Source organism: Macrosteles quadrilineatus, unplaced genomic scaffold, assembly GCF_028750875.1.
Source record: "Macrosteles quadrilineatus isolate MER2022 unplaced genomic scaffold, UCM_ALF_1.0 Scaffold_3__2_contigs__length_128488019, whole genome shotgun sequence".
Classification (NCBI taxonomy): Eukaryota; Metazoa; Arthropoda; class Insecta; order Hemiptera; family Cicadellidae; genus Macrosteles; species Macrosteles quadrilineatus.
This window is the reverse complement of record NW_026542596.1, coordinates 108,334,031-108,357,179: the sequence shown is the minus strand read 5'-3', so window position 1 is coordinate 108,357,179 and position 23,149 is coordinate 108,334,031. Positions and strand designations below refer to the sequence as shown.

Sequence of the window (23,149 nt, the reverse complement as noted above, 5' to 3'; positions counted from 1 at the left end):
ATTGCAGTAGCTATTAAATGCAAGATCCTGGGTTGTATTTTCAAATCCAGCCAGTAAAATCTCAATTTTTCTTTTAACTTTGGATCCAGTGAATTCAATTTGACAATTCACTACTGTTAACCTAAGTTCTCTGTTAAGCACCAAAGTAATGATTTTATCAATTCAAATTCTGCACTATTTACTGTTTCACACAAATTACAATATTGTTAATTACAAAAATATCAGGAACATTAGCTTTCATCTAAATAATACTTTGAGATAATCAATCGGTTCATAACAGAATATTTCATAAAGTTGGTGTATTTAATGTTGTAGGGTATCATGGATCACCTAGCAGAGATGTACTTGACACTGAAGGAGGAGGACATGTGGTGCGGCCTGTGGCAGAAACATGCCAAGTATCGGGAGACTAGCATCGCCTTGTCCTACGAGCAACAGGGCTTCTTCGAGCAGGCGCTGGGGGCATATGAGCTGGCGCTGGGCAAGGGACGACAGGACTACGCCTCCAACCCTGCGCCTCTCAGTCTAGTCAGTGAGGAGAGACTGTGGGAGCGACAGTGGATCAGGTAGTTTGGCAGTGAATAGGATAATTTCCCTTGCTTTCTAACCAACAGGAATTCCTCTTTATGTTAAGGATGGAGCATACAGCCTAAAGGCCTACGTTTAACAAATTTTTTTCACTAAGCAGCTTGCTCTGACTTTGTTGATGCTTTCACTGACTGACACATACATTTTTAACAAAGGAAGTTTTGATTTGGGGAGTTAATTATCTTCAGGTCTAATGGTGGCTAGTTAACCAGTATTAAACCTATATGGTCGAATATGCACATATTGGCAACACAGTCAATACCTTCCTGGACACCATTTGACATAAAGACATCTCTCTTCCCAAATCAATTTGTCTTTTGTTGAAAATGCTGTCAGTGACATTGGGAATTTATTCCTCTATGTAGGCTATTGTGGGTAACGTAAAGAACTTTGTGTTTCTTATGATGCCTATTTCCCATTTATATAAGGCTGCCATTTTGATCAAAATCCTTCCTAGGCCTTTGTGCTCTACAATACATGCTCAACCTCTTATTTATGTTAGTTATTATCACAAAAGGAAAATAGCTAAATGTAATGCTATAAAATATTTTATAGGGAAGAAAAACAAGTTTTGACAAATCATTATTATTATTTTTTTCGTCAAACAACTTCAGGTTTTCTTTTTTTTCTCAATCAATCATTCGGGCACTGTCTCTGTACTCTGCAGTGCAAACAAACAGTTCAAACATGGTCTACAAACCATGAAAAACAAAGAGGACCAAATATATAAGCAATCTAAATAGTATTCCGTAGATTATAAAGCAATTACCTATTTCATTACATTTAGATTTTTTTTGTGCTGCCAATTACTTTGTTTCAAGTTAACAAACTGCCGTAGAAATAATATATTTATGAATCTTTTGTTTTGGGAAAAAATGTAAACATTTTGTTTGTTAGCTTTTATGCATCAACTGGACCTCGCCGACAAGTTTTTTAAACTTGGTGTTCAGCCAATCTGTTGTAATTTCTATAATATATATTTAAATATTTGAATGTACTCCTGCTACTAGAATAAACTGTAGTGTGTAAATAAAGTCTTTTCATTAGGTTCAGGTATTACAAAGATCACTACTAAGAACGTATACATGTGTTAGTTCAGGGTTCCCTAAAAGGTTTTTTAACATTCTGGAAAAGGTACATAAATTAAAATTAATTATTGATTCATTAATTAACTGATTCATATTCATGTTATTTCAGATGTTCCAAAGAACTGAATCAGTGGGAGCATCTACTGGAGTATGCTAAAACCAGAAACCATGTAAATCCATTCTTGATACTGGAATGTGCTTGGAGAGTGCCTGACTGGAGTCTTATGAAAGAAGCTTTGAATCATGTGGAGAATAATTGCCCCAACGATATGCTGTGGAAGGTAACTAGATTTATAGTAGGGATGGTCAAGTCTCGAAATTTCGGGAAATTTTCAGGAAATTTTAAATCTCGTTACACAAGACGAGATTTATTTTTGGCCAAGATTTTTATCAAGACGAGAATAAAAAAAAAAAATTAAAAAAAATTAAAAACGCCTGCAGAAAGTCAATGCAATACCCGCAATACAGTAGCGTGTTGTAGTCGTGTTTCCTTTGCGAAGGCGTTCTTATTTAATTAATTCTTTAAATGTAAATATTACTTTAATTATTTTAATAATATTACTTTAATAACATTTGAGAAGTTTTGTTAAGTTTAAGCAGTGTGAGTAATGTTTTATTACTATAAAAAGTCAAAACAAGTAACTATTTTATAAAAATTAATATTGCTTTTATTTTATGATTTATTTTATTTTAGGATAAGTTGAACTCTATCCTAACTGATATCACTATGTTTTCTAATCGTAGGCATTTTTAATAAGTTAGGCGTGATAAATAAAAAAAATGTTATGCTGGTGTTTTTTAATAAAAGATTGTAAATATTCTTGCCTATTATCATTATTTTTGTATTTAAACAGTCATCTAACAATGTTACAAAATCAGGTAAAAATTTTGAACGTGCATTTCCCGTTGTGTATGAGAAGGGAAATCCCGTCTCGATCTCGTCTCGAAATTTTATGAGAAATAAAAAATCTCGTCTCGTCTCGTCTCGAACTAAAAATCCAATCTCGTCCATCCCTAATAGTTAATAATCCATATAAGCTAATGTAAGCTACTAGTCGGCGAAAAAATTACCACCTGGAATCGAAGGGATCGGAATCGACTTTAGGCGATCGATTCCCGATTCCGATTCTAAGCCAAGCATCAGTGGAATCGAGAATCGAAGATGGAATCGACCCATCCCTATAATTAATATTAAAAGCTGTATTGTACGGAAGCAGCACCTAACACAATGTTGGTGTTGACAGGTGCACCTGTACAAGGGGTTCCTCTCAATCTGTCCGCCTGATGAGCAGCACCTACAGTTGGTGGAGCGTCATGTCAAGAACGCCAGTGCCACCTGTATGAGAGAGTGGCGGCGCCTGCCTCACATTGTCTCTCACATACACCTGCCTCTGCTACAGGCTGCTCAACAGGTAACATTAGGAGAGCATGATAATTACTGTGTTATCACAAATTGTCTGATGTTCGCTGGTTCAATAACAATTTGGGTTTATTATGGACTTCAATTACGATTAAAATGTAAAAAAAAAATATTCAGTTTTTTTTTTTATGTATAATCTAACTATTAATTGTGTTAGCTCAAAGATATCTGAACAAATTTTCTCTATGACAGATTATGGAGTTGCAAGAAGCGTCGCAGATACACCAGGGTATCCTGCACGAGCGCAACAACACCTTCCAGGACATGAAGGCCATAGTGAAGACCTGGCGCAACAGACTGCCAGTGATCGCAGACGACCTGAGTCACTGGAGCGATGTATTCACCTGGAGACAACATCACTACCAGTTCATCCTCAGTCACTACGACTCTCAACACGACCAGGTCAACAACAGCCAGAGTATGCTGGGCACACATGCATCCGCACAGGTACTGGCAGTCATTGGTGAACCAACAATGTGGAATTTTTTTGGCTTACCTCATTCGTCCAAATCTATACTTATTTAATACGCAAGCAGGATTTTTGTGACAATTACTCCTCCGAAACTACTGAACCGATTGACATGTTTTTGGTGTCATTGGAAAGAGGGTAACGTGAAGTATTGCAGGAAACTTTCATTTTAGGGAAATAATGAGAGATTGAGGCCCTGGAGCCCTTTAAAGTTTCGTATTTCTCCATAAGGATAACATGGGAGATAATTTTTATTTACAGAAACATATGTTTGTTACTTGAAAATAGTCAAAGTCTATTACATAATAATTTCTGTGTATTATGACTCTTAATGTATATCTACTACATTTCAATCGAGGGTTGTGTGCCTTAAAGTTTACCCATAATGGATCTTACTACTTTATTTTAATGCTGGGAATAGTAAAATTTAGTGGAGGATAAGTTACCATGATTTAGAAAACTTTATTATAATAATTTGTGTATTTAAATCACAAATCTTTGACATTATTAATTCATTTGAAACTAAACAGCTGATCGACAAATCAAACAAATCATCTACTTCATGTGAATAATGTTATTACACAAACATAGTTTTTTTTAAACCAATATCTTGATTCTTTTTCATTTGTGGGTGTATTTTGAGTTTGCAGTTATGAAAGCACCAAGCCAAGTAACTTTTATCTAATTTTCTTTATAAACTAACAGTATTAATGAATTACTACATGAACTTGACAAGTCAGGTAATAAATTGTCAGTATACGAAGGGGAAGAATAGTGGGTCCTTGAAAAAAGACGAAGGCGGAGACACCCATCTAGAAAATCCAACTGAGTGTTTAAATATAGAGGTCAGTGGATTGCCAAGACACAGATTAGACTAATAAAAGGGGGCAGTGGTTTTATTGATGAGGAATATCAATACATCAAAAAGGGCCTATAATGGCACAAGGCTTCATGTGATCAGAATGGTTAACAACTTAATAGAATGTAAAGTCTTAACTGGAACAAGTGAGTGGGGACATATTTTGATTTCGAGGATAAAAATTAACCGTCTGAAACAAACTTACCTTTTAACATGGAAAGATGCTAATTTCTGTTACCTTTGGCATTTGCAGCGCTATATTATGTGTTGTTTTAAGTAAGGCTACATATTTTAATAGGATATGCATATTCGTTACGGAAAACTCTGACCAGGGTAATCTTCATGAAGGTAACTTTAAGGCTAAAATCGTAGTATTCATGGAAGTGCTTTTGTGATAAAAATATAGTTTTTTAGTGTTTATTTAAAAGTGGGTTTTCTTCAATCAGCATTTTTATGACCCTCAAAATATGCTACATAGGCCTATTGGTTTGATGTGATAAAATGTTTTGTTAAATGTGTTATACAAATCTTTAAAACATAACAACCCTATAACCTTGCTCGCTGCCTATAACATACTAGAACTTGAACACTTATTAATTTACTAAATATAATACACATACAGCTAGAAAATGGCTGGACTGCTTCTTTCCCAAGGCTACATTATTACTGTATTTAATTTTCGACGTCGAGTCAATATATGATACGACAAATTTGTTTTCTAAATTCATATGTTATTTTGTGGGGCATTGAGCCGCACAGGTTCACTAGTTACATTAAAATTTCAATTACTTACAGATGACATTTTCTTGCAATGCAACATTTTCGGAGCTTACAACACATCAAAACCATCAAAATTTCACACGAAACAGTACATTACACCCAAGATATTTACATAAACCACAAAACACAATAGCTCTATCATGACACATCAGCGGTTGTAGGTGGACTGGACAGGGGTTATGTAACAGAGAAGGACGGGATAAAGTTACATAACCAGTCTACCAGTCCACCTACAACCGCTGCAGTGTCATGATAGCGCTATTGTGTTTTGTGTTGTGTTGTTTATGTAAATATCTTGGGTGTAATGTACTGTTTCGTGTTAAATTTTGATGGTTTTGATGTGTTGCAAGCTCCAAAGATGTTGCGTTGCAACGAAACATGTCAGCTGTAATCAATTGAAATGTTGATGTAATTTGGACTACTGATAGAGGTAAGCCTATAAAGTCATATATATGTAGTAAATAATTTTAGAGCAGTAAAGGATGATAGTTGGATGAAGTCACTGATAAGAGTCAGGTTGTACATTATTTACACTCAGTTCAGTGATTGGATTCAATCATTTTGGCCTGCCACGTGATAGTGCTAGCAACTTTTATTTTGATTTCATAATGGTGACAACACAGGTTTTTCCCAATATTGTGGGATCTGAAAACATGGATTAAAAATGGATTAACAACAACAAAAGGTAAGTAAGTAATCTATCATCGTAGAGACCAAAATGAATAAACACCTTAACTTAATCTCAGAGGTAAAAAACAGTGTGTGTTCTTTTTAAAGACTACATTTGTAATGCTTGTGTTTTAGGCGATCATCCACTTTGGCAAGATAGCCAGGAAGCACAACCTGACTGGAGTGTGTCTGGACTCTCTGTCCAGGATATACACCATGCCTAGCATCACTGTGGGAGACTCCTTCCAGAAGATACGACAGACAGTCAAGTGCTACCTGCAGATGGCCACACTCTCTGGCAAGAATGAATTGCAAGAGGTGAGCCATTCTGTTACATTGATTATTTTTGTTTAAAATCCCCAACCATATCTTATGGCATTTTCCAATAAATTTTAGGTCACCATTAACTGCAAAAGGACTTTGATTTACAAAATAGTTTTTCCAGCAGCACTCAAGTTTCTCATGATTTGTCAAAAGTTATCGTTTGATCAATACTACAATTATTAAAAATGACTTATAAAGCCAAGACAAGTTTTCTACAGGTATGTCATAGTTTATTAGATTTATTCTCCCTACAGAGATAATTTAATAATAACCATTAGATTAACCATTAATATCATTTTTTCCAGGCATTGGAAGTGGTAGAGCTGACAAACTTGAAACATTTCAAAAAAGAAATGACTGCAGAATTCTACGCTCTGAAAGGAATGCTGTTGTCACAAATAGGTCAGTTTGTTTAAATTGTGTCATACCAAGGGCGGTTTATTAAGTAAGAGCCGATTTTGCGTATGAATCGTAGCCCGCTTGTATGGCACAACAAGTCTCATCACCATTTACTGGCATCATTTGTGAACAGAATGATACCAATTTCAGCTATGTAGCTGTAGCGCTTTGCTGTGTGATTTAAAAAATTGTTAAACAATAAAATTTCCCTCCACTTCCGAGGTAAGGTCAGTGAAACGTTTTGTGATTACAAGAAACATATCCGATGCTGTCAGTCATCGCCAAATGACTGAAGATGGGTTATGGAGTGTGAAAATGGTCATGAAATACTTTTTTGTTTGTGGTCTTCTTTGAGCATTTTCATTGCCATTTTTAAACTCCCTAGCCTGTTTCTGCACTTTCCACGCTATCTTTGCATCAAGCAATGATCTTAGTCTGGCAATGACTATCGGCCTCTAGAAATATATTGATTACAACTATCTTACTTGGGGAAGCAGTTCCCATGTCTAGGTAACGCAGCAGCTTATACAGGGTTAGTAAAAAGTGTGGAGACCCCCTGTTATTTTTTTAACGGCCCATACTAGAGAAACTAAACTCGGCACACCTTTATGGCACTGCTATGACGTACTTTTTGGGCATAACCGCCACTTGGTGTACATCTCAAAATGGGGGATTTTGGGGGAAACTCAAAAATTTCAAATCGAAAGATTGAATATAAAATTGCAATTTATTTCTGACTTCTAAAGATTTCAATCAGCTTCCATTTTTTATTAGATTGAGATAGAAACCTCTAGTTTGAGTTCTTAGTTTTATTTTATTTTGACCTTCAAAATGAGGGGTCACTCAATGGGGCTTATCATTTAACATTTTTTAGTTTCCCCCAAAATCCCCCATTTTGGGTTTGGGAACCAAGTGGCTATTAGGCTTAAAAGGTACTTCATAACATGCCAAAAAGGTGTGTAGAGTATAGTTTTCCTAGTATGGGCCGTTAAAAAAATAACAGGGGGTCTCCACATTTTTTACTAACCCTGTATGGTTTCATTTTGAAAGGTCACATATCATTAGTGTAAGAATTTTCATGAGAGTTTGTTGAAGAGAAATGTAATGACTGTAAGGTTAGCAACTGGTTTTAGCCTCAGTGGTCAAACTTCAAATTTGGTCACATAAAGAAAAAAGTTCATTTAAGTTTTATTTGAATTGCCTAAAAGTGTTGTTAGTGTACAGATAATTTGATGGTGTATTACGCTTGCAACATGACTAGATTTTTTTCTCCGTAGTGACCACAGTTAGTAACATGGATGATTGCACCAGCTTTAACTTTATCTGAATGTGCTCTTTGAAGAAGTGGTACACTTAGATGAAAGACTGGTGTTATAGTTGTTATGTGTGTCACAGGGCGTACGGAGGACGCACACAAGGCGTTCTCAGCAGCTGTGCAGATGCACGACACACTGGTGAAGGCGTGGGCGCTGTGGGGAGACTACATGGAGCAGCAGTTCACCAAACAGACCCCACCTAACATATCTACAGGCATTGCAGCAATCACATGCTTCCTACACGCCTGCAGACATCAGAACGAGAGCAAGTCTCGCAAATACCTGGCAAAGGTACTATCCACCAACTAATTGGAACTAAAGACTTACTCCTGGTTTTGCCGAGGATAATTTTAAGTTATCTTTCGATCCGTTGTATGTTATTGACACTTTTAAGTACAAATGTGTTATTCATGGATCCCAGGTTTACCGGTAATTTTAAACATCCATAGGCCCTTTCTTTGAATACAGTTTAACTTCCCCTCCAGATTCCTCAACCAAAAACAAAATTATTATTCAAGCAGATGTGTCTTTTGATTTTAGTGAATTTAATTTGTAGGTTTTGTACTGTCGATAAACAAACATTGCTCACATCTAACTGTACCAAACCCTTATCTTTACCAACCACTTGTATTTAAAAAAATAATATTAAATCCAATTTTCGCAATGGTTTTGGCTTTACATAGTTTTCATGTAGTCAGGAAAATATTTCATTTAATTTATCAAAGCATTATCTAAAATTTGAATCACATACCTAACTGTACTTGACGGTTAGCCTCAAATTGATACTTTTTTCCACAGACAAGAATGTATTTTTTCAGTTCTTCATGAATTTATCTCCTATTGTGTTTACAAAAAAGTCTAGTTCATTATGAAGAGTCGTTGGTCTAACACGGTATTCTATGACAGGTCCTATGGCTACTGACATATGATGATGAGAAGTTCTCACTGGCCGAGGCTGTAGACAAGTACGTGGTGGGAGTGCCTCCCATACAGTGGCTGCCCTGGATACCTCAACTGCTCACATGTCTTGTGAGGAACGAGGGCAAACTCATGCTCAATCTGCTCAGCCAGGTGTGATGTTTCTTAGTTTGGATATTTAATTTTAAATTATCAATCGACAAAAATTGGTTTCACAGAAATGTTATGTGGCTGATTATAGTCTTCTTCAAAAAAGGGTTGAGTTCAGCTAGCTTACCTGTGAAAGAGTCTAGAGCCATATAAAATCAAAATAAATGTATTTAATAACCTTTCCGCAAATAAAGATAGAAATAAATCCCTGGATCCCAATGTTCTCAGGTAATCTGGCTAAACTTCCTAAAAAATAAACCTAATCATCAAAAATTTTATTGAAAACAACTTTGTTACAACAAGTTTTATAGTGACAAATTTTTTAAACTTCCTTTTAAATTTGCTTTAGGTCAGCAATATTCTTCACCTCAACTTGGCAGGTAGTTTGTCGAAAACTATTTTCCATGCACAACTTGCTTTTAGTGTTTCTGTTGGATTTATGACTGTAACAATAATGACAATGACAATATACCACCTTGTAATTTTTTTTTTGGTTCGGTTTTGGTAGGATCTTGTTTTGAAGATCCTGATTGATAATTTCATGAACAAGTCCTAGGGTTATTATTTCGCAAATAGTTTAGACCACTTGGTCATAGATATTTTAGGTGACATATTTTTGGTAAATGGTAACTGTAGGGGGAATAAAATAATGGTGAAGAGTAGTTAAGGTGATAAAGCATACCTGTGTTGATAGGTGGGCCGCACATATCCCCAGGCTGTCTACTTCCCGTTGCGCACTCTCTACTTGACTCTCAAGATAGAGCAAAGGGAACGCTACAAGAGTGCGGAGCTGGCGGCTGCTCTTGCAGGCAAACAGGTGAGTCATGCTGGTGTTGTTGTTGAAAAGTTCAGTGAAATCTAACGTTGCTCACCCCTTGCTTTTCTTAATTACATCCTACAAAGAAGGCTCGATGCACTTGTGGACAAGGTTGAAAGAAGCCACCAACTGGCTAAAAATATTGATACATTTCCCCAAATTGTTATAACATTTTTTAGTATATTTTAATTTGTAATGGAAATAAAAATTTAAGTTTAATAAAAATTTAAATTAATATTTATTCCAATGTTTTATATAATCTTTAAACTTATCTTTATCTTTACACGTTCCCATAGCACATAGTAAATTTTTATTTCATTTTAAACTTTTTCTTCAATTGCAAATTAGTCCAAAAAATATATAATTTTTAACAACTCGAGTCTACGCACAGACCACTGAGGTCTATGTAGACTAATTTCCATTATCTATTACATTAGTTATTATTCTAGCCGGAGCAAACATATTTCAACTAGTATTTAAGTTTTTACTATTATAACTTTATAAATTTAATTTTACTAGAATTATTTTACGTAAACAATGTACTGTATAATGCTTCAAGACTATATATATTCGTATTTTATTTTTTTGAAAAATTGTAAATTTTTTATATATTGTGGAAATAAAACTGATTTGATTTTATTTGATTTGATTTGATTTGATAATTTTTACCTTGCAAATAGTAACTATCTCCACCGACATAATTTGTTTACCAATCTTATTTTCCTTGCAGTAATGTATAAAGATTTGATTGAATTTTACTGTGTGTGACTTAGATCACCAAACTTGCTACTGTAGATTAAAAGTTGCTTGAAGAGGTCGATGAAATATCTCCCATTTTTTGAGGAATGTGCTGAAGACATCATGTAAAATGTTGGGTAGTTGTAGTTTGATCCTTGGCAATAAAAAGCAGTAAAAAAGTATAGTTAAAGCCATATTATAATGATATTTTAAAACACATATTGATGTGTGTATATTAACAATTCACAACCTTTACATCACATTTATCATTCTTAATTTGTGTTGAATACAATTTTTATATTTTACAGGCTCAAGGCCAAGGCACTCCAGGAACTTCAGACACTCAGCAGAGTAAGTTAGTTTATAGTTTTGGTTATGTTTACATCTTAGCTTAACAATACTCCTTTAATACTTTTGTTGATTGTAATTATTATATGATGCATTTATTAGAACCTTAGTAAAGTGAAAGTCATATTAATATTACAGATTCAACATTTTGTAGACTTTTGAATAGATAGAATCCAGTTAGCTTGCTTGAAAAGGTCTAAGGGCTTATAGATGCATCGTAAGAAATCTAAACTCAAAAGTAAAGGTCACTTAACAACACAATACTGATATTTAATTTACTACTACTAATGTATGACTTTTTGTTGAAAAAAAAAACTATTCTCTAGAATATACTCCCTAAACAAGTCGTTTACTAGGAAAATATATCAGAATTTTGTCGGGTGACCTTTCTTTCTCTCTGACCCTAATTTTTTATGCAAGCTAGCTAAATTCTATTCTCCTTTCAAGAAATTTATCATCAGTCAAATAGCTTTCCTTTAAAATATAACCTAAAAATATTAACATTTTTTTTGTTATTGTAGAAGAATGAAGCCAGCTGCTATCCTGCTTATTATACGATTAAAAATCCTGGCGTAGAGCCTTTCCTTGAACAAAATTTTTCTCAATATTAAGTGGATAGACTGTTAAATATCAAACATTTTTTCTGTATGTTGTCTACTGTGAGATGACAGTAATAACCCTATGTTGGTTGCAGGACCAGGACAGCCAGAGCCTGGTCCTATGAAGGCCACACCCTCCATGCTACGTTGTTCTCACATCATGAGGATGCAGAGAGACATCCACCCTACTATACTCTCCTCTCTAGAGGGCGTAGTTGATCAGGTAAATCATTTGAGATTTTCTTCTTGCTTTACTACTGAATTCGATCAAATGGAAAGATAAGAGTTTCTGTCCTATGTGAACTGGAATAGAATGTAATCTGATATTGTGTTGTGTAGTCAAATTCAGAAATAGCTAAATTTAAATTAGATTTCAAACCCTACAAGATAATGTCTTGAACCCAAGTACATTTTGTTTAAATTACTATTGACACACTTTCACTATTGACTTATTGAATTAATTCCAAAACCTTTAAAATTGAAGATGATTATTTGAATTATTTCATCTGATTGTTTATATTTTGTTAGGTGGTGTGGTTCAGAGAGAACTGGTACGAGGAGGTGTTGCGGCAACTGAGACAAGGGCTGGCCAAGTGTTATCTGATTGCTTTTGAAAACAGAAAGGCTGTCAACGAAGCCACTATCACGCCACACACGCTGCACTTTGTCAAGAAGATTGTATCTACCTTTGGAATTGGTGTTGGTAAGTACACAGTTCTCAAATATAATTTTTGTTCTTTCATTCAGACCCTAAATGGAATCATTGTATAAGCAAAGAAAATTCTGTGATGCAGAGAAAGATTTAGTCTCAGACCTATCTTTTTAGTTTTCTAGAAAAGTAGAGCTATCAGGTTGAGGAAGTCTTTGAACTATCGTTTTACAGCATCAAGGCTCAATTCAAGAAGGAATAAAATGGAACTACGGGTCCCAAAACCTTTCTAGACAAAAATTTAACCATCTTAAAAACATGTTTCCAGAAAAAGACTGGTGCTGTATATTGATTTACTGTTTTCTGTTGTTCCAAGCATAATTTGATAATTTCTTTATTTATCCTGCCCTTGCTTAGAGCAAAGGTCCACTCTTCCGCCAGAACAAGCTCCACAATTTTACAATGTTTTTACAAATTACAAACTGTTTTTTTTTTTTACCACTATATTAGGGATGGACGGGATTGAATTTTTAGTTCGGGACGGGACGGGACGGGATTTTTATTTCCTTCCCGATTTTCGGGACGGGACGGGACGGGATTTTTTTCTGTGCATAAAAAGAAAGTACTGTATTGCAGTTACCAAAAAAGACATACGAAATCAATTTTTACCATTTGTGGCACTGATCTATAAAAACCAAAAAATGGGTAACAATTTACAGGTACCTATAGAAACTTGTGACTCGCGGGTCACGAGGTGATTGTCTGTATGACTCACGGTCATGGCGCGATCGTCGTCATGACTCGCGGTCACGGCGCGATCGTCGGTATGACTTCGCGGTCACGGGGTTATCGTCAGTATGACTCCACGGTCACGGCGCGATCGTCGTCATGACTCGCGGTCAAGGCACGATCGTCGGTATGACTTGCGGTCACGGCGCGATCGTCGGTATGACTCCGCGGTCACGGGGTTATCGTCGGTATGACTCCACGGTCACGGCGCGATCGTCAGCATGACTCGCTGTCACGGGGTTATCGTCGGTATGACTCCACGGTCACGGCGCGATCGTCGTCATGACTCGCGGTCACGACGCGATCTTCGGTATGACTCGCGGTCACGGCGCCATCGTCGGTAGGACTCCGCGGTCACGGCGCGATCGTCGGTAGGACTCCGTGGTCACGGCGTGATCGTCGGTATGACTCGCGGTCACGGCGCGATCGTCGGTAGGACTCCGCGGTCACGGCGCGATCGTCGGTATGACTCGCGGTCACGGCGCGATCGTCGGTATGACTCGCGGTCACGGCGCCATCGTCGGTAGGACTCCGCGGTCACGGCGTGATCGTCGGTAGGACTCCGCGGTCACGGCGCGATCGTCGGTATGACTCGCGGTCACGGCGCGATCGTCGGTATGACTCGCGGTCACGGCGCCATCGTCGGTAGGACTCCGCGGTCACGGCGCGATCGTCGGTAGGACTCCGCGGTCACGGCGCGATCGTCGGTATGACTCGCGGTCACGGCGCGATCGTCGGTATGACTCGTGGTCACGGCGCGATCGTCGGTAGGACTCCGCGGTCACGGCGTGATCGTCGGTAGGACTCCGCGGTCACGGCGCGATCGTCGGTATGACTCGCGGTCACGGCGCGATCGTCGGTATGACTCGCGGTCACGGCGCCATCGTCGGTAGGACTCCGCGGTCACGGCGCGATCGTCGGTAGGACTCCGCGGTCACGGCGCGATCGTCGGTAGGACTCCGCGGTCATGGCGCGATCGTCAGTAGGACTCCGCGGTCACGGCGCGATCGTCGGTAGGACTCCACGGTCACGGCGCGATCGTCAGCATGACTCGCTGTCACGGGGTTATCGTCGGTATGACTCCACGGTCACGGCGCGATCGTCGGTATGACTCGCGGTCACGGCGCGATCGTCGGTATGACTCGCGGTCACAGCGCCATCGTCGGTAGGACTCCGCGGTCACGGCGCGATCGTCGGTAGGACTCCGTGGTCACGGCGTGATCGTCGGTATGACTCGCGGTCACGGCGCGATCGTCCGTAGGACTCCGCGGTCACGGCGCGATCGTCGGTATGACTCGCGGTCACGGCGCGATCGTCGGTATGACTCGCGGTCACGGCGCGGTCGTCGGTAGGACTCCGCGGTCACGGCGTAATCGTCGAAATGACTTCGTCTCCTGCGTTCGCGGACCTATCGCTCGCAATAACGGCGTTATCGGCACTCGCGAAGCGGAAAAATCGCCGACGATCGGACCAAATTCCGTCCCGAAAAATTCCCGAGTCAAATGTAATCCCGTCCCGATAATCGGGAATATTTTTTTCCCGAAAAATTCCCGAAATTTCGGGACCCGTCCATCCCTACACTATATGTAACATACACAACAATAACCTATTGTACTATATTCTTATTTTAAAAAGGTGTACTGTCATCTATCCATTATTTTCTAAATAATACAACACTTGACTAATATATTGTTTCAGTTAATGTTATACCTCACATATTGTTTTGTTCTTAACTAGTATAAATTCAACAATAACATTTTTACCTTGGTTGTAAAACTTTTTTCTGATTCTACATTTTTGATACTATTATCTAGTCCAGTAAGCATAAGATATTAGGGAAGGGAATTGAAGGAATTGTGAATTATATAGAGTTGGTGTCCTTTAACACCTCATTTTACTGTTCTGTTTTATTTTTTCCTCATATTCTAGAAACCAACGACTGCAGGGAATTCTCTTGTAGCTAAATCAGCCATGATTTGGTGAGATTTGAATCTTGGCCATCTAGACAGGAGTTCAGGAGTTCCCCGTTCTAAATACTAGATCAGCCATCTCAGAACTCTTGTTTTGAAGATAAATTTTGAGAGAATTTCTTATTCCTATATGTAAAGTGTCCTCTTGTGTGACAGAGAACATCAACAGCAGTGTCAACTCCAACGTTGTCAGTTCAGCGTCCGAGAGTCTAGCGCGCAGAGCTCAAGTCACCTTCCAAGACCCAGTGTTCCAGCGGATGAAGGGACAGTTCACTGCAGACTTTGACTTCAACGTACCCGGCGCCATGAAGCTGCACAACCTCATACACAAGCTGAAGAAGTGGATCAAGATACTGGAGGCCAAGACCAGGCTGCTGCCCAAGTAAGTTATAAGTTTAGTGTTTAATGCTGCGTGAAAATTGTCCAATGAACATTGCTCAGTCTTAAGTATATTATATAAGTAGTTTCGTCTGTGCTTTTGCAAAGGATATCAACCTAAATTGTGACAGTAATTTTGCCAAAGGTGATTAGGAAGTTCTTGTTTAATGTGCAGTGGTCTGTCTGTTATCTTGAGGTTTTATTTTACAATCCTTATTCTTGTGTGACAGATAGTGTTGTGTTTTTTTCCAATAAATGTTCAACTCTTCTGATGTTACCTAATACTTTGCTGTTGGATTGAAACATTTGCAAAATAGCAAAGCAATTGTGAATTTTACAACATTTTAAATGTGTTAACAAGTGTAATCTAGTAAAACATACAAACATACCCCTCTTTGTGCAGGTCTTTCTTGATCGAGGAGAAATGTCGCTTCCTGAGCAACTTTAGTCTACAGACTGCTGAAGTTGAGCTACCAGGAGAGTTCTTACTGCCCAAAGTAAGTTTTTGGTATCTCGATAAAATGTTCTTTGTAAATGTGTGAAGTAAGTCTCTCTTAATAATGCGTTTATAGACTTAGTGGCCATCTTGATAAGAAACATATTTGTGATTACTTATGTTATGTTGCATTTCCAGCACTCACACTACTTTGTGAGGATATCAAGGTTCATGCCGCGAGTGGAGATTGTACAGAAACACAACACAGCGGCTCGTCGTCTGTTCATCAGAGGACACAACGGCAAGATCTACCCGTACCTGGTGGTGAATGACTCTGGGCTGGGGGATGCTAGGAAGGAGGAGAGAGTGCTGCAGCTGCTAAGGATGCTGAACCACTACTTGGGCAAGCAGAAGGTGAGGAAAACCACAAAAGAGTGGACATTGGTCATTAGTAAAACTACGAATATTGTATGTCTTGTATTGGAGGAGGATCACCAATAGGTCTCCTTGCCTAGAAATGTTTATACTTTCATCTGTTGGCTAAACTGTTGCTAAAACATGTACATCTCTTTTGGACATGACGGTAGTTTACTGTCAAAATTATAAGTACCTATTTAAAATATGTTACTATTGTCAAAAAATAAAAATGTAATAAATTACTTCAAAATTGTAATAATGTATTCCAATTGTACTTAATTTCCTTCATTTATAGTTTCAACTTTCTTAATCCATCACTACAACAGTTAGGTTATGTTTACAAACTGTTACTGTGTACTGGGAATCTGTATCTAATAACTCTGAGAGTCACATTCTAGTGTGGCATTGAGTAATTCATCACAGACAGTTCACTTGATGAACTGGAGCATGTCTCTGAACGTTCCGTTTGAGAATTCTTCTGTTGAAATCACAGTTTTAAAGTACTAAAACGTAAATCCTAATCACCACAGTTCAGGTTTTAAATTCTGTGACAGACTGAAACTTAATTGTGTAGACAGTTTAAGCACTGCCTAAATGCTAGTAAATTAATTATATATCACTATATGAAATCACAGGTAAAGCTAAAGGAATCACAGGTGTGATAAAAGTTTTTAATTGTGTTCCAGGAAACATCTCGCAGATTCCTCCACTTCACAGTTCCAAGAGTGGTCGCTGTGTCATCTCAAATGAGACTGGTGGAAGACAATCCTGCGTCTATATCATTGTTGGACATATACAAGCAAAGCTGTGCTGGTAAATATATTTGTTTGAAAATCATCAATGTTAAGATGTATTCTCGTTTGTCCTATGGGTTGGACTGTGTTATCAAACTGAATGCCACAGTTAAAGAGACGATGCCTCCACTACTCGATTTGTACTCCGATGATAAAAAACTTTGGCATTCAAACACAGCTTGAAATATAGGTAAATCAAAAAACATTATGTATACAAATATTGTGGGAATCTTGTGGAAGCTTACATTCCTTATGACCAATGCACTTGGATCATAATTATTTTCACTTCTATTAAAATTAATTGCTCTTGTCAGGCTTTTCCCTGTGGAGTTAGTAGTGGTAAAAACTTAACAGTAGGACGCCGAGTGAAAGGATTGTTGAGAAACCTATTTTGCAGTTTGGTTAGGACAGGCATTGATTAATGTTGTATCGAATAATTATTTTATCATGCTATTGCAATCTTTTGCAGGTCTAAACATCAAGCATGATGCACCGGTCAGCAAGTATTATGAAAGGTTGGCCACAGTCCAAGCAAGAGGAGCTCAGGCTAGTTATCAGGTAAGTTTTTGTGTAAAATTTACAACACAATAAAATATTTCATATTAGTCTAATTATAAACGGGTAACCTTGATTGTTTCATCCTACTTTTGAGAAGATGTAGACTTTTTAACTTATGGTAACAAGTAATTTATTTAGCAAATTCGTTCAGTTATGTTTAAGTTTAGCTGCTCCTGGAAAAGTACTTTTGTATCAAAAGGATTTTCCTAAATATAATTAAATCAAATGTATTTTACAAATATTAAATTTTTGCTCAGGTGTTGAGAGACATTCTCCGAGACGTACAGAATGTGATGATCCCTCGGACTCTCCTGAGAGACTGGGCTGTGCGGACATTCCCATCCCCTACTGACTACTGGACCTTCCGCAAAATGGTAATGATTCCCACTGTTGTACTTAGCTTTAGAAAGAGATATAAAGACATGAACAAACTCATGTTGAACTGAGAGTCTAATTTATTGTTAGTTGGTGTCAAGGAACGCACGTTGACCAGAAAGGAAAGTCTCGTGGGCATCAAGGACATTTCTCTTAAACACAGACAATGCTTTTGTTAAAAGTTCACTTGTTTAACCAGAAAACAGTAAAGAAAATTGCCTCAACGTAGACAAAACGATAAAACCTTCACAAAATGACTAAGTGTTGTTTCTGTTCAGTAATCACCGTATGTTTTATTTATTTCCAGTTGACGCTGCAGATGGCACTGGCTTGTTTCGCAGAGTATGTGCTCCATCTCACTCGTCTCAACCCAGACATGATGTACATCCATCAGGACTCCGGCCTGCTCAATGTCGCGTACTTTAAGTTTGATGTTGATGACTCAAAAGGTTAGTTTTTTGGTTTGGTTATAGAATTAAAGAGTGTTTTAGGGAACAAGATATACTGAGTGATGTTTAGTATTGGCTTTAACATAGATACATGCTATGTCAGCTATATGTACACAATTCTTCCGAGCGTCATCTTTGAGCGTTGGGTCTTCCCTTTGTTGAACTAGCGTATTCTAACTCTGATTTGACTCGTCCATGTTGGTTACTCTGACTGGTGTTGCAGGAGAGCTAGATGCCAACAGGCCAGTGCCGTTCCGTCTCACGCCCAACCTGCAACAACTGCTGACAGACATCGGTATCTCCGGGCCATTGACAGCCTCCATCATCGCTACAGCTCGCTGTTTCACACACCCCAACTTCAAAGTACAGACCATCCTCAGGGCCATACTGCGAGATGAGATGATTGCCAGTCATAAAAAGGTTAGTCCATGTTTAAATAGTTACTTGTCACACTAATTGTAAATTGTGTAAATCGTCGTGTCGTCTGTCTAGTGTCTACAGTACAGTTCCGCCATTGCTTGCTACACGAACACAGACAAATACTTATTGCGGTCAAGGTTAAGTCGATACCGGCAATGGCGGCAATAGTTGCTCGCATTGAACTAGAGCTACAACCAAAGGTAGCACTGAACTGAATCCGAGAATTGAGATACGTTGGCCTCCATATGTACTAGGGGAGTAGTAGGCCTACTTTGGAACTAGGGGATTGTGGTTGTCGTGCCGTGCTACCTCCATTTGGATGTTTTCAGTCTACAACTATTTCGTTTTGTAAAGAGCAGTTCCCTGATTCGGTTTACTTATCAGACTTGGATACGATAATTTAAATAAACAACAAAACATTGACCATGGCAACTTCCTTAAAATCTAAGTTTGTATATGGAATCGGTATCAAGAATCGTGAGTGATATTTCAGAACTGGTATCGAATCGAGAAATTATGTTATAAGCCTAGGCTGATAACGACATATCCCTATTAAAAATTTTATTAATATTCGGCTAGGACATAATTCAAGCCATGGCCTTGAGTTTTCATACCAAGTTTGGCTTTGTTCAAGCTATGCGTCGATCCACACTGCTGCTACACATTATTATAGAGCTGGCGGCGAGTCGGCGTATTCTGTCAGCAGACCCGAGATTCGATTCTTGAATCTCGTTAATCGAATCTCAAATCCGAATCTTTTCTTAGGATTCGGTGGATTTGAGATTTGGATTCGACGCACCTAGGTGTTTTATCTTATGTGGAATGTTCAAAGTATTTAGTTACAGTAAAACCTCATTAATACGGACTTTGTAAATTTTTTAATCTTTTAACAGAGCAGTTTCAAAAATTTTCATACAGGTAAGTCTAGAATGAACACTTTAATGTACACATTATTTTAGGTATCGTTTAATTGCTTAACTAAACAATTGCACAATATTCACAGGCTACATAGAATACCAGACTGAACTCTTTAAAATACATGTTGTCACAATGTAATAACATTGCCATTGTCATGGCTGTAAGCCTTGGACATAACCGAGGAATCTTTAGCCTCCAATTACCTCAATCAATTGAGATCTAGTTAAACAAGATTTGTACGTTTATGACCACAGAAGCAAGAGGAGGAGGCTGCCAGTGTTACCACCGCGCCCACCGATGTCCCAGGGGAGCTCATCATCACTATGGTGACGAGAGCTGTGTCAGCCATCACACAGAGGCTCAACAGTCTTGCCAACTTTGACGGCACCGACAGCAAGGTGAGCATTGATATCTTTGTCTCTTTTTTTCCAGGTGAAAGGAAAAAGTACCTAGTGCTCGGTAAGCTTAAATTCATTTTTTTATTTATTATTATTACCAATGAAGATGGAACTGCAACTGAATGTAATTATAATCTAATGTTACTGAAGGATGTGCGCTGAATGGAATGAGATCCTCTCTGTAGCTTTGTTACTGACTAAGGTCATCTGTTGTTTTAACCAGGATAATTTCAGGGCTGTGCGAATCCAGAAATTTTGGTTCGAATCCGAATCCGAATCATAGCTGTACAGATTTTATCGAATCCGGATCGAATCCGAATATTTTAATTACTCCCGAGTCGAATCTGGGTCGAATCCGAATCTCAAATTTACAGCTATTATCGAACCCGGATCGAATCCGAATCTGAAATTTAAAGCTGTTATCGAATCCGAATATTTAAACCTGTTCAGAGTCGAATCCGAATCCGAGGAAAGTCAGCAGTACCAATTTTCACATTTTTAGACCACATTTTCTGGGGCTGAAATAACTTAGTGAATTACTTAAAAAAATTCTTGAAATGGGCCAAATAAAAAAGTTATAAAATTTAGGCCTACCTATTTGAAGTTTTGAAACTAAAAAATTGGGCATAGTTAGGCCTACCACCTAGGCCTAAGTTACTCACTAAAAGTGATGGACTACCAATTTGTGTATTCTAAAACATAGGCCCAGCCTATTATACACCTCGGTGTTAATCCTCCACACAAGCCTATGTCTGCATTACTATTACAAGTAACAACTCACACTGTGAGGTTAAGTTTACTGATAGCCAAGATAGGGTTCAAATGCGACCTAGACTAATGTGCCTAAAGCCTAACACCAAGTTGGTCAGGTTCCTAACATGAACCAGTCAACAGCAAATCGGAGTGCACAAGTAGTTTTTTAGTGTCTAAAAAATTATATTCAATCAGAAACTAGTAAATTTGAATATCGAACCCCAACTCGGATCTATTTCCAAGAAATTCGAATATCGAATCCGAACCCGGATCTCTTACCAGTAAATTCGAATATCGATTCCGAATCCGAATCCAGTTAGAAACAGTAGATTCGTTCTCGAATCCGAATCGAATCTCTAAAAAGATTCGGATTTGATTCGTTTTTTGAACTATTCGCACAGCCCTGGATAATTTATTAAAAGCCCATTGATCAAGGACAGCTTGTCCAGTTTTGAACCATCATTAAGGTACTGAATTGTGTCAGAATTTAACCAGCCGTCTTTTAATTATCAGGCTAGCACCATTAACCTACCTCTCAGCTACCCAGTTATCATCATACCATCATATCCTTCCTTACACCTCCTTTGGATGTCCAAATTTCTGGTGTAGAGCTTTCGGAAGAAAAATTTATTTGGTCCCCTTGAAAAATGGTTGTCGATGTTTACCTTTCCTGCTTTATTTACTTTTACTTTATATTTTGTTCACATTTTGATTAAGTTAGTATATTCTGTTTCACAACTGATTGAATTTAAATAAATCAAGGGAGTTTCATAAAACTAACATTATAATTGAATCTCCTTGAATTGGTGGGTGTGCAACAGTTTTCTAAATTAGATTTAACAAAAAAACTGTATGACTGGTATCAGAATCAAAGAAGGGATGAGTAATTAAATGGAAAGTCCTCGTTGCAGATTTTTATACATACAAATTGGGACATGAAAAACTTTGAGAACGGAAATTCTTCAGCTAAGCGTTCATATTTTATTATGATTTCTAACCTGAGTTTAAATGTTTGCAGGTTAACACTCTAGTGGTGGCAGCCAAAAGTAGTGACAACCTGTGCAGGATGGATCCTGCCTGGCATCCTTGGCTGTAACTCCATCACTCCCTAGCTCTTAAGTTGTAACAGTATTCTTTTGTTTTAATTTTAATATGTGATAAGTCTTTTGTACAAACTTCTTCCATGTTTCATACTTATGTAAATTTGTCAAAAAAAATTTTACTCCTCTTACGTGTGGAGCATTGGCTATATGTACATAACTCCATTCCTGAATGTGATTTTTAGAAAATTAGAAACTTTTCTAAAAAATAATGTGTTTTTGTGACGGATACCCTTTTCCCTCTTTTTTATTGTAACTGTTTAGAGCAAAAAGTGTTTCAGTTCAACAACCATAAAAATTGATCTCCAAAATGAAAAAACCCACAAAAACTAAAAAAAAAAAACTGAAAAATACCAACGGCACTGATAAACACAAAACATGAATGTTAAAACATAAACACAAAACTAATTTGTAAATACAGCAGAACCTCTTTAATCCGAGCCCCCGTAATCCGAACGTCCACTAATCCGAACGCCTCATTGCTGTACTCTATACACACTACAGTAGTTCTTTATTGTATACTGTATTCAATGTACAGTACAGTTTACTCACTATTTTTACTACTGTATTAAATAAACACTGTATTTTACTTTATAAAGCATTTTTTCACTTTTCCCGTACCAATTACAATCAATTTTAGCCAGGTTTTAGCTAATGTTATGTAAAAACATAATATGGTCTGTAATCCGAACTATTCAATAGTCCGAACTACCCCCGGTCCCAATTAGTTCGGATTAAAGAGGTTCTACTGTATTGTCTTCTACACAAATCTGATTAATGAAAAGTTACTAAAACAAAAAAAATAAAATCATACAATTTACAACTTATTTAATTATAGCATACTTGTTAGGAAAATTCAAATGGTAGGTTTAAAATTAACAAACCAATTTTACTCCACTTACGTGTGGAGCATTTACTATATGTACATAACTCCATTCCTGAATGTGATTTTTAGAAAATTAGAAACTTTTCTAAAAAATAATGTGTTTTTGTGACAGATACCCTTTTCCCTCTTTTTTATTGTAACTGTTTCTAGCAAAAAGTGTTTCAGTTCAACAACCATAAAAATCGTTCCCCAACCTGAAAAAAACCACAAAAACCAAAAAAATGAAAAATACCAACGGCATTGATAAACACAAACACACATGAATGTTAAAACATAAACACAAAACAAATTTGTAACTATTGTCTTCTCTACATAAAACTGATTAATGAAAAGTTACTAAAACTACAATTTAGTTAATTATAGCATACTTGTTAGGA

The 23,149-nt window shown here is 37.5% G+C and overlaps 1 protein-coding gene across 2 annotated transcripts in view; it reads left to right on the top strand.

Moving 5' to 3' along the window:
• The window catches only part of LOC128991119 (transformation/transcription domain-associated protein), a 109,520-nt gene extending 87,437 nt beyond the window's left edge, over positions 1-22,083 (top strand). For both annotated transcript variants that reach the window (XM_054413866.1, XM_054413864.1), the window contains 22 exons: positions 316-566; positions 1,786-1,957; positions 2,921-3,088; positions 3,289-3,543; positions 6,009-6,191; positions 6,503-6,599; positions 7,992-8,203; positions 8,819-8,983; positions 9,675-9,797; positions 10,844-10,886; positions 11,578-11,705; positions 12,011-12,185; positions 15,047-15,272; positions 15,672-15,765; positions 15,903-16,118; positions 16,808-16,934; positions 17,385-17,473; positions 17,731-17,847; positions 18,156-18,297; positions 18,521-18,717; positions 19,890-20,033; positions 21,805-22,083. In XM_054413866.1, the coding sequence (XP_054269841.1) occupies positions 316-566; positions 1,786-1,957; positions 2,921-3,088; positions 3,289-3,543; positions 6,009-6,191; positions 6,503-6,599; positions 7,992-8,203; positions 8,819-8,983; positions 9,675-9,797; positions 10,844-10,886; positions 11,578-11,705; positions 12,011-12,185; positions 15,047-15,272; positions 15,672-15,765; positions 15,903-16,118; positions 16,808-16,934; positions 17,385-17,473; positions 17,731-17,847; positions 18,156-18,297; positions 18,521-18,717; positions 19,890-20,033; positions 21,805-21,882 (3,402 nt within the window). In that variant the 3' untranslated portion in view covers positions 21,883-22,083. The remainder of the gene's footprint in view (positions 1-315; positions 567-1,785; positions 1,958-2,920; positions 3,089-3,288; positions 3,544-6,008; positions 6,192-6,502; positions 6,600-7,991; positions 8,204-8,818; positions 8,984-9,674; positions 9,798-10,843; positions 10,887-11,577; positions 11,706-12,010; positions 12,186-15,046; positions 15,273-15,671; positions 15,766-15,902; positions 16,119-16,807; positions 16,935-17,384; positions 17,474-17,730; positions 17,848-18,155; positions 18,298-18,520; positions 18,718-19,889; positions 20,034-21,804) is intronic.
• The last annotated feature ends 1,066 nt before the right edge of the window (positions 22,084-23,149 follow it).